The sequence below is a fragment of the Pelmatolapia mariae genome, linkage group LG10_11 (genome assembly GCF_036321145.2).
Source record: "Pelmatolapia mariae isolate MD_Pm_ZW linkage group LG10_11, Pm_UMD_F_2, whole genome shotgun sequence".
Lineage (NCBI taxonomy): Eukaryota > Metazoa > Chordata > Actinopteri > Cichliformes > Cichlidae > Pelmatolapia > Pelmatolapia mariae.
In genome coordinates this window covers 39801688-39813785 of record NC_086236.1, presented here as the reverse complement: position 1 = coordinate 39813785, position 12098 = coordinate 39801688, and the positions used below count along the sequence as shown (strand labels likewise).

General features: G+C 41.1%; 1 protein-coding gene across 4 annotated transcripts in view; it reads left to right on the top strand.

The window, feature by feature from the left end:
* The window catches only part of tsnare1 (T-SNARE Domain Containing 1), a 242069-nt gene that overhangs the window by 55667 nt on the left and 174304 nt on the right, over nt 1-12098 (top strand). For 3 of the 4 annotated variants that reach the window (XM_063487893.1, XM_063487895.1, XM_063487896.1), the window contains exon 2: nt 5434-5555. In XM_063487893.1, the coding sequence (XP_063343963.1) occupies nt 5471-5555 (85 nt within the window). In that variant the 5' untranslated portion in view covers nt 5434-5470. Of the gene's footprint in view, nt 1-5414; nt 5556-12098 lie in introns of all 4 variants that reach the window. The other variant, XM_063487894.1, reaches the window with a different exon arrangement.

The window sequence follows — 12098 nt, the reverse complement described above, 5'->3', positions numbered from 1 at the left end:
GTGGGTATGGCAATATCCCCTCGGCTTGCTGCCTGTACGTTGGGGTTCTTCCCGGTGGATGAGAGGGTTTGTTCCCTGCGCCTTAGGGTCGGGGAACGGGTCCTGACTGTCATCTGCGCTTATGCGCCGAGTGGCAGTTCAGAGTACCCAGCCTTCTTAGAGTCCCTGGGTGGAGTGCTGGAGGGTGCTCCACCTGGAGACTCTGTTGTCCTACTGGGAGACTTCACTGCTCACGTGGGTAACGATAGCGAGACCTGGAGGGGCGTGATTGGGAGGAACGGTCTCCCTGATCTGAACCTGAGCGGTGTTTTGCTATTGGACTTCTGTGCAAATCACAGTTTGGCCATAACGAACACCTTGTTTGAACATAAGAGTGTCCATAAGTGGTCACTCTTATGTTTCCGGGGGCGAGGTCACTGAGGCAGTTAAACAGCTCCTTGGTGGCAGAGCCCCTGGTGTGGATGAGGTCCGCCCCGAGTTCCTGAAGGCTCTGGACATTGTAGGGCTGTCCTGGTTGACACGCCTCTACAATGTTGCGTGGAGATCAGGGGCAGTACCCCTGGACTGGCAGACTGGGGTGGTGGTCCCCATCTTTAAGAAGGGGGACCGGAGGGTGTGTTCCAACTACAGGGGGATCACACTCCTCAGCCTCCCTGGGAAAGTCTATTCCAGGGTGCTGGAAAGGAGAGTTCGTCCGCTAGTCGAACCTCAGATACGGGAGGAACAATGCGGTTTTCGTCCTGGTTGCGGAACACTGGACCAGCTCTTTAGTTTGCCCAACCAGTCTACATGTGTTTTGTGGACTTGGAGAAGGCATTCGACCGTGTCCCTTGGGGTGTCCTGTGGGAGGTGCTACAGGAGTATGGGGTGTCTGGCCAATTGCTACGGGCCATTCGATCCCTAAACAACCGTTGCAAGAGCTTGGTTCGCATTGCCGGAAATAAGTCAGACTCGTTCCCGGTGGGTGATGGGCTCCGCCATGGCTGCCCTTTGTCACTGATTCTGTTCATAATTTTTATGGACAGGATTTCTAGGCGCAGCCAAGTGGCGGAGGGCTTTCACTTTGGTGGCCTCAGAATCTTGTCTCTGCTTTTCGCGGATGATGTGGTTCTGTTGGCTTCATCGGGTGATGGCCTCCAGCTCGCACTGGAATGGTTCGCAGCCGAGTGTGAAGCAGCGGGAATGAGGATCAGCACCTCCAAATCTGAGGCCATGGTTCTCAGTCGGAAAAGGGGGGAGTGCCCACTCCGGGTCGGGGATGAGTTCCTGCCCCAAGTGGAGGAGTTCAAGTATCTCGGGGTCTTGTTCATGAGTGATGGGAGAAGGGAGCCGGAGATCGACAGATGGATTGGTGCTGTGGCCACAGTGATGCGGACACTGCACCGGTCCGTCGTGGTGAAGAGAGAGCTGAGTGTAAAAGCGAAGCTCTCAATTTACCGGTCGATCTACGTCCCTACCCTCACCTATGGCCACGAGCTGTGGGTAGTGACCGAAAGAACGAGATCGCGGATACAAGCGGCGGAAATGAGCTTCCTCTGAAGGGTGGCTGGCCTCTCCCTTAGAGATAGGGTGAGAAGTTCAGCCATCCGGGAGGGGCTCAGAGTAGAGCCGCCGCTCCTCCACATCGAAAGGAGCCAGCTGAAGTAGTTCGGGCATCTGACAAGGATGCCTCCTGGGCGCCTCCTGGGTGCCTCCTGGGCGAGGTGTTTCGGGCATGTCCCACCGGGAGGAGGCCCCGGGGCAGACCCAGAACACGCTGGAGAGATTATATCTCTCAGCTGGCCTGGGAATGCCTTGGTGTTCCCCTGGATAAGCTAGAGGAGGTGGCTGGGGAGAGGGAGGTCTGTGCTTCTCTGCTTAGGCTGCTGCCCCCGCGACTCGGCCTCAGATAAAGCGGAAGAAGATGGATGGATGGATGGATGGATGGATGAATAAAACAATTGCCTCGCTGACTAAAGTTACAGTTCAGTATTGAATATTACATAAAGTATACAATACAAAGTGTCTTTAAAAGGCAGAGATGCAGAAATGTGTGCATGTAGCACAGAGCCATGGCTCATATGCCGAGTCTCACAGGCCTGAATGTGCGCTTGAAGCCATTTATAATTCTTGCACGAGCAGAAATTTTTACAGTTTTTCCTACTGATGAAAACCTTCCTCATAGCCATTCATACTACACAAGGTAATTAAGCAATAAAGAATTAAATGACAGAAAGGTTTCTGTTTTTCACATTCGGCAGTTTTTTTTACAACTAAGTTAAAACAGTTAACAAAAAATATGGTCAGTCTAAGCAATGAGCTACTTAAACTTTTTTTCTGTAAGTTTACACTTTTATTTCTTACAATTTGCTGACAGATTTCTTTCTTTGTCACAGCAGCTTTTTCTTTATCATGTAGAAAAACAGTTAAATGTGTAACTTCTTTACACTGACAGAAAGGGTTTCTGTCAGTTTCACTGGTCCGGCCCACTTAGGTCAAAGTGGGCTGTATGCAGCCCGCGATGTAAAATGAGTTTGACACCCCTGCTATAGGGTCTTTACTTTACAGGATAAATCACCTGAAAGCAACTGCTGTTGTGATTTTGCACTATCCGACAAATTTATTAAAAAGCTTTTGCTCCCAAAGATTGCCACATGCTAAAAAATAAATAAATCACCAATTCCTGAGGTGTTTCGCTCAGCATGCTGTTAATGCGGCATCATGTCCATCCAGTCTGTGCTGAGAATCAGCAGCTGTCAGTACATTCTCTCCTATCTTGACAGACTGATGTAGACTTAATTGCAGCTCTGTGCACATAGTTTCAGCTAAACAACAAAACAAGAAACTTAAAGGCAACAACCTGCTAGAGGGTAAAGGAGTGTTTAGCACCTTATCTAAACTCAGTGGTTTCATACGGTATGTTTAACTTAACAATAGTTTAACAATGGTTGAACCACAATGTTAAAGCCGTTTATACACAGGCTAGTCAAAGAGGCAAAATGACATTTGCACTGTCTCAGTCTGGCTTTATGACAACTTCATTCCTTGTGCAAATGTGTCTGTATAAATGATTATTTATCAATAAGAGAACAGAAGCAGCTCTTGGCCTCACTTTTAACCACAGTGATGATAATGTGACAGACTGCTGGGATTCTGAGGACAGGGCAAGCTCTGGTGACATCACCAGGGATGATGCCATCATGTGCATGAGTAATAGCACAGCAATGATTTTTAAGTTTCACCACCACTCTGACCTCAATTTCTACTTGTCTGAGAAGCTATCTGAACCAAGTGGGGGATTTATATTTCCACTCATTGGTGGAAGGGTGAGGTTTATTCAGATTTGTGTGAATGCGAATGTGCATCCATCCACATTACATGCAGACAGAAGTAGTGCATGTCCACACTTCATAAGGGATGTGTGTCACAGTCACTGGGCTTGAAATCAAGCAGAGTGAAGATTGTTTATGGACTGCCAAAAGTAATTAATCTCCCTTCTCAATGAAAATTAATCGGATTAAACCTTCTCGTGGCCCAGTGAATCTGTATCTGTCCCACTTTGCTCTCATTATGCCAGTCCTATAGGCCCGATTCACTGGCTTCATCACAACAATGGGCAGCTCAGTGACTCCAGTGTGTAATCATATTCTCCTGCTTGTCTGAATGCTTGTCTTTCACGGTCAGAGAAGGAGTTTTGGCCCTTTGACCAGTATCACATTCTGACCTTTGGTAGGCATGCTGAAGCAGTTGGAGAGATTTGTTGATTTCAGCGTCATCTGTGTGACTCTGGCCGCTGGTGAAACACATGTTCGCATGATTCTTTGACCTTTTCTGTAGCATTCAGAGAAGTATTCTCTGCCCACTACTCTTTTACTTTTCTAAGTGGGCTATGGGTTAACATCCTAAAGACACTGAAATACTTATGTTTTTAGTCCTTGCATGTTAGAAGGATTCAGCTGCTCCAGTTCCTTTAAAATGTAGTACTACGTACCTACATATAACCAACAGTGCTCTTTCAAGTAAAGGAATTTGACGATAAAGTAAGAAAGATCATATTCACAAATTAGCTGTAATTGTCACTACAAGAGTCCAGCATTTCTGCCATAGTATGAAACAAGACAATTCATGAAATAAAATGTTCATTCCAGTGGCAACACACACATTTGAGTATAAAGCCACTGGTAGCAGGTACACAATTCTATAAACGGCTCAAATACATCATCCAATGATTTGTTGCTATTATAAATCAATCCACATTGGCTATTAAAAAAATCTGCACATCAATGGAGTATGTTGCCATGACTCTGCTGTAAAGATTGATAGGCTTGACATCTTATGACCTTATTTCAAGCTGTAGGAACAATGTAAAGGCAGATATACGGCAGAATAGAGCATTTTATAGCAATCTAAGCAATGGATGAAGTGTGTAAGTCTATAACATCACAGAGTTGAGTTGTACACAGGCAATGAGAAAGACCTTTCCACTAAAGGTCTAGAGTTAGCCACTCCAAATTGCTGCGAGCCATATGGAAGGGAGAGGGAGCCACAACTGTGGAATAAGCAAACATGAAGTAGCAATGTGATACAACGTCCTGACATGCTATAGTTACCCAAAATTCATGTTAAAGACTAAATATTAATTAGTAACATGAATAACATGAAGCAATGTTAAGATACTATCATTTGGTGATGTGATTTCCATTTGACCTGAATAAATAAAGTCCTTGTGTTCTTGTGTTTTCTTTGCCTTCAAATGGTTTCTTTACAGAAAGTGAGTCATTGCTCTATTTACAGTTGTACTCACTATAAATTTCTACCTTTAACATAAGCAGGAGTCTTTCCTTGCAGTTCTGTTGCTTGAATCAGTGCAGTCTAGACCTGCCTTGAGTCGCAAAGTACTATTCTATGAGAGTTTGGCTGGTAACAGTTTAAGCAGCCCTACTTCAGCTGTCTCTACAACACAGACATAGGCACGTTGGATATACTGAGCTGTTGTTTCTTCAAATTTTGTTGAAAGCTTCAGTCAGTTGTAGAATGTTTTCATACTAGGATAGATATGAGCATTACTTTGACACGCAAAACCTTATTTTTAATCCATCGACTACATTGGTATTGTACAATTATGGATGCTACTGCTAACTGCGAATGCTGCAAGTATGTTGTATGTGCCCTTATGTTTTTTTTCATTCTTTATAGTAAGAAATATCCCATATTCAGCAAGAGTCACATTACTGGTTCTCGACAGAGATCCGAAAATAACTCTAGTAGGAATTTTATTTTCTCTTATGATTCCATCTGTACACGGTTTACATCTACAAATACATCATACAACCCATGTGTACTTAGTCACCTACTGTCAGTTCTCGGAGTGCATTTCATTTTACACTAGAAGAATACCAAAGTGGAAATAAATTACGTTCTTTTGTTTGATTCAGGTTATTGTTTCCTCCCCAGTCGCGTGCAGCTGACACTTCAGCAACCATCAGGCAGGATGTCATATGGGTCCATTGACAGCGGCTCCTTTGGCAGTCGTAACCCATTTGGAGGTCCTATGAGGCAGGGCTACCAGCCAGTAGGTAAGAACAGAAAAATGCTATTTTACGATGCCATTTAAGATATTCTACATGTACATGTTCATAACAATATAGCGATGGCTTAATTTGTCGTAAACCTAAAGTTTAATGCTTTATGTTATTAGACAGGAAGGGTCTTGACAATTATTGAAAGAAGTAATAAATAAATAAATACTGAGTGGTGCCATTGCTTTTTTGTAAATCATCAGGTTACAATTTTTATCATTTTAATTAATTTGAATACATGTCCAGAATACTGCTGCAGGTATTTTAGCATGTAGGTGGGATTTACCAAAAAGCCCTGCTTGGACAGCACGGCTTTTTGAAGAATTGTTACTGAGTGTAACAATTCTTCAAATCTATAGTTGAGTTCAATACCTTGTTCCTGGGCCAAAGTTTCAGTTTACAGTTGATTTAAAATTTGAATGCTGAATGGGAAAAAAAAATGCATTTGTTAATATTTTATTACAAGGCTCATCATCTGTTTAATGATATGCAAAAAATAAACCACCCTAATTATATTGTTGCATTATTGTATTATAGTTCCATTTCATTCTTTACCTGAAAAACCTTTTTCCATCTTTCAGTTTTCATCAGACTAGCATGCTTAATCAACAGCTCTACATGGCTCACCATATGGAAAGATGGAATTTTGGTATAATTCCAAAAATTTCAGAATGGCAAACATTTTCATTTTCAAATTTCCAGGTAGAATAGCTTTCTGTCAGAAAGGCCTTATAACACATGACATTTTGTTACAAACCATGATGTCTTTATATTTCGATGCCACCGTCAGGTCGTTCTAAACCAGGTGTGGGCAACATCTGTGTCACACTAAGAGAATTTGTCTTTCTTTTCTTTAACTTTATTACATTTTTAGAACTTCTGTTTGGTGAACTTGAAATTGCTTACTTGAAGCAGTCTATTTAAATGTCATTATGTCTGATTTTGAAATATTCACAGTAGAGTTCAGATGTTCATCCATCAGTTGGGATCTCTAAGGCACTGTAGTTTATCACAGAGAAGCTTTATTCACCTATAAAAATCTGATGGGCTGTATCTTGCAGCAGCACCACAGACTCTTTAAAGGAATTTGACTCATGATGAATATATAAAGCTGTTGTTATTTGTTTTTTGGGCAGTTTGCTTTGTTTTCCTTTTATGACATTGCAGGTCAGGTTGAAACACCTGAGAAGAAAAGTCAGTGTGTTGCCCAAACCTACTGTGTCTTATCCTGCTTACTGTAGCCTTTGGGTCTGATAGCTTTTAGAGCAGTGTGAAAATTGTGAAATTAGCATAATAACTAAGTTTTAGGGTATAAATAATAATTTATGCTGACAAAATAACCCATTACTATACCATTACAGTATAAATCACCTTAAAGCAACTGCTATCATACACACACACACACACGCACACACACACACACACACACACACACACACACACACACACACACACATATATATATACGTATGGGTTCTCAGGCCTCAGAGAGTTAAATTAGAAGTAATAAATGGCATCTGGCTGTAGGAAACACAGAAGACATATTAGAAGGTCTGCTGAAAAATGAAAATCAGACCACAAGGATAAGAATCTTTTATGTTAAACTTGGTCTGACAGTAAAAAGCAGAAGTGCTCACTGTAAGGCATGCTATTAAAATCACTTGCATGTCAACACTGTGGCTTTATGAAAGTTTGCATGAATTTTAGAAGTCACCCACGTTCCTACTCATAAAAGCAGGTAATCAGAGTCAGGTGTTGCAGTCATCACAACACATTTGTTATTCATAAAGAAATGAATAATTCAAGCAATCAACACTACATGTACATGAGTAAAAATACACACAAATACAACGACTGCATGAGAAAAAAAAAACACAAGTAAATGGCTGTATGAAGTATGATTGGCAATTTTTGGTTTGACGATAAATAAATCTGTAAGAACTCTCCAGTTCATCCTTTTGTATGCATTTATGTATGTTTGTTGATATTATGATGGAAAAATGTTTCCCTTTTAGAGGCAGATATGCAAATCAAAGGAATGGAAACCACTTTTCCATACAGCCGTGATACCCACCCACTTATCTTTGTTCTCTGTTGCATTTTTAGCTATGCAGGCTGTGTAGCCTTAATGACAGTCAGTAGACCAGTCCATTACTCGTGAAAATTTCTCATTACCTTTGGCAGGATTGCAGTTATATTCTTAAGGGTTGACCATCCTTTGATAATTCAGTCAGCCAACTTTTATGATCCCTTCATGTTTCCTGTTGGACCACAATGTAGAGCCACAGTGTAAGATCACTAGTTCACAAGCGTAATAATAATTAAGGACTGGATGTCAGGTGGAAGAAGGGCCATAACAGCCAGCACTACTTGTTCTTCTTTGGTCTTCTTGTAGTTCTATAAAGCTGTGAGGCCCTGCTTCCAGGTTTGGATAAAACCCGAAAATAGTGATCTCAGTCCTGCCACTTTCAAATAAATCTTTCCAGTTTGTGAAGTGCCATTCCATTTTGTGAGAATCGGGTCCTCTGTGTGTAGGAGACACTCTACTTTAGTTGTGTTTTCACTTTTTGACATACTCTGTGGTTTACTTTAGAGGGCTGTCTAGATGATGTGTAAAAAATTCAATGAACATGGCCACCACTCTCTATTAGTAAATTAGTGAATGAATCTAATATCGGCTGCTCTGTTTGCACTTTGGCACAATCACCTCTGTTGGATATTGCCTAGAAATGATCTGCATTGCTATGCATATGTGAAATGTTTCTGCTTTAAATATTGCAGAGAGGAAAGTCCTGACTAATCTGAGGTTTTCTTCTTGAATATTGCTAAAGTTGATTTTAAAGATTACAGAGTTTGGTGGCTACTAGCATTCAATTTTGTCAGAAAAATAATTATGCCATTAGAGGCTATTAAAATATGCTACTGCACTGCAAGGTGCTTCACTGCAGGGTTTATGTAATGATTAACTTGTAAAAATGATTATTTTTCAAGGTAAAAACTATATTTCCATGTTAGTTTGAAGCTATATAATTTGCTCATAATGCACATAAATATTGTGGCTGTTAACCATGTAAAGCTTGACTATTGTGTTGACTTTAATTGTTTCTGTCTGGAAAAAAGTTGCTAAAAGCATGTGTGCAGCAGTGTGTTTCAGGTGACCACAGTAATTTATGAAAAGTAAACCCTCCAATTACTGAGCAGAAAATGTAGTGCAAGACACTGCTGTTAGTGCAGAGCTTTATGAATAAAGCCTCCGGTCTGTTCTTCTGTAGAATGTTCCCAATTTAGCCAGTCAGCAAGAGAATGAATATGTACTTATATGTGCGCTTTGTACTGTGCATTAATAGCAGTCTGTACAAATGTGTGTTCACACCTATGATGTTTGACACTCCAGCAGAGTAGATGACACAAGTCATGATGCTGCAGTTCAGCTACTCAGTGAAGAAGCAAGGGAAGATGTGTCAGAGAAAAAACAAACATCGCATATGCTTTTTGTCTGTTGACTGCAGAATACTGTACTCGTGTGCATGCCTTTCATTCACTCTGACAGTCAGCCACTCTCTTCCAGTCTTCTCTATTGTGGACAGACAGATGGGAGCCTCAGTCACCAGAAGGGGGGTCTTTGATCACAGTGAAGCCTGGGTACATTATGAGGGATATGTGTAGTGGCGGCAGTGGTGGTGTAGAGGTGGTAAAGTGAGGGGGGTGGGGATTGTGAGCAGCAGAGCAGGAGCCTGTCAGATTTGCCGTCTGTTGCTCAGGCTGATCTGAAGGGGAGCTCAGGAAATGATCAAAGCGCAGGTTAAGTCTCTAATAGAGCTGTCATTTAGGCTAATCTCTCCTCTCCCTCCCCTGGCAAAAGCTTTCAACCCTCCACCATGATCTCTGCAAGGCAACGCAGCCAAGTGTCTCATTCAGAATGACAGGACATTAATATTAACACATATTGACATTCCATATGTACATTTTAATAATTGCTGCCTTGGAAAAAGCCTGAGATGGCACACTATAGACTCCATTTCACAGCCTGCACCAGCATCACACTTGTGCAAATGTTTTGTTAACATCCTACAGTTCCTGTAGGAACAACTGGAGCAGATGTTGAAGGTAAGGTCCAAAGTGGCCCCAGTAATAACAGGAATGGCTCCAGCAGATTCCAGGGACACCATCAGAGGAACAGTTAAGATCCAATGCACAATCCTCGAGCTCCCAGGCTAATCCCTTGAAAGCAGTACAAATGAGATGTCTTGCTAAAATCTCTGGAACATTTATTCTCTTATCATGCACCAGGCCACTGGCAACGCATCTAGGGTTAGCTTTAGGGTTTTGGTAAACGTCTACCCATTTTTTATAGAATTTCCACCTCTTTTGAACACACAAATGTAAAAGCTTTCAACAACAATTGTCCATCCTAAAATGACTGATACTTCATTTGAAACATCCAGTTTCTGAAAATGTTCCTATTTAGCATGAAAGGAGTAAAGGCGTGACAAGGCAGGAAATACAGCATTTGGTGATGTTCAAGGGTTCTAGACCCAGGAAGTTACTGACTGCAAAGAATTTCATTCAGTTTGTAGTTAGTTTGCTCAATTAGCTTGGAGCCTTTGAAAAGGGTGACTGTGTTTTAAAATGCTGCTATTGCTGAATCGTTAAAGCAACATTATATGTAAGCTCCTGGAATTAAAGCTGTTAATCTGCACTTGAATCACGAATCACATAAATTGTTTGATTTAAAATCCTATCTGGTGGTGTACAAAGACAAAACTACAAAACATAAATACATTTTTCCAAACACTTCTGGACCTAATTGTATCGTGTAGAATGAGAAAGATCTTCACAGAAGGTAACTCCTGACTTGGTGGCCAGTGGCCACACACCCAGTCTGCTGTGGAAGTGGAGGTGGTTCAGCTGTGACCCTAGACTGAGCCACAGGATTTTCCCGAACCTGAGTGTGCTGTTCAGCCAGGGCCTGCAGTGCTTCCGTCTACCTTCCGTTAACCCACATTTAAAGATGGCTTTGATCAAATGTGCCAAATCCTCAAAACGTGAAAAGAGTTGTTTTAACAGTTACTCTTGGGTTATGGTGAATAAACCATATATTCAGCAATTAAAGGGTTAACTATTCTGAAGCGCGCATGCATTGCTCTTAGCCAATGAGCTGCTGCAAAATGGCGTATTGTCCTGCCCGCTATCTCCATCTCAGAAAGCACAGGCCTTTCTCTTTTCTCGCTAGTGATGGGATTTCCGGCTCTTTTTAGAGAGCCGGCTCTTTTGGCTCGGCTCACTAAAAAGAGCCGGCTCTTTCGGCTCCCAACCGGCTCTTCGGGTTGTTTTGTTGCTTTAATTAATTTATTATTAACAACAATATAAAATTATGCACGAAAGGAATTACTAATGTAAAAAAATGTAATGTGGTTTTATTTATATATGTTTATATATAAATATATACGGTGGCCCCTAGAGACGAAGCATGTACAAACTCCAAAAAGCACGTACAAATTCCAAAGCACGTACAAACTCCAAAACACATTTCTAGCATTAACTGAACTTCCAAAACAGAGCTACCTAGATCACTTAAATTACACAATTGAAAGCATATGTGTATTGTTTGTATATTTATACACAAGCACTCATATATATTCAAATAATTTAAAAAAATGTTCATTTACCTGTTACTACCACACACCAAATCCGGTCGTTGGTACTTGCTGGCTTGTGTAGCCACTAGGTAACAAAAGCTCAACACTGCGCCTAGCATCCTGGAGCACTTCTGTTGTGTTTTGTACGTGCTTTGGAGTTTTTACGTGTTTTGGAGTTCGTACATGTTTTTACATGCTTTGTCTCTAGGGGCCACTGTAAATATACTTTTATTTATTCACTCCACATAAAATGTAATAAATAAATCATATAATACGAAAACCAACTATTTACATTTCACTCGCATCATTCACTTCAAAGAGTCGGCTCTAAGAGCCGTTTCGTTCACGACTGACACATCACTATTCCTCGCAGTTACCACATGAGTTCTGAACACGCTAGCAGGAAAAAAGGAGATGGAAAAGGTACAGAAATGAGACAGAATGACGAGTTTGCACTCGCTGCTGATGCTAAAAATCATTTTATGTGTAATGCTAAAACGATGCATTAAGCTCAAAACTATTAACTAGTTTTGGTTCTCTCCACATTTTTGCTTGTAGAAAGTCAGGGCTTAGAGGCAGCGCCATTTAACGCTCCTGCACTGTCCTCTTGTTCGATCAGTGAGCAATTTATTTTACCTTTTCATTGTTTATTTGCACTTTTTATGAGTTCACTGTGAGTAAGAAATAGTTTACAATGTTTTGTTGAAAGCTATATTTTATTTTGCTGAAAAATTTGGGGCTATGTCCTACAGTTTTATTTTTTTTAAGAATGGGATTGAAATTGTAAATATTTAAACTATTGAGAGAAGACTTAAGAAGCATTTAAAAGCAATGCAAAGATTATTACATATTTCACTATATTTCCCACAGTTTGGACGTTTTACTTGAAACTTTTAAGGAC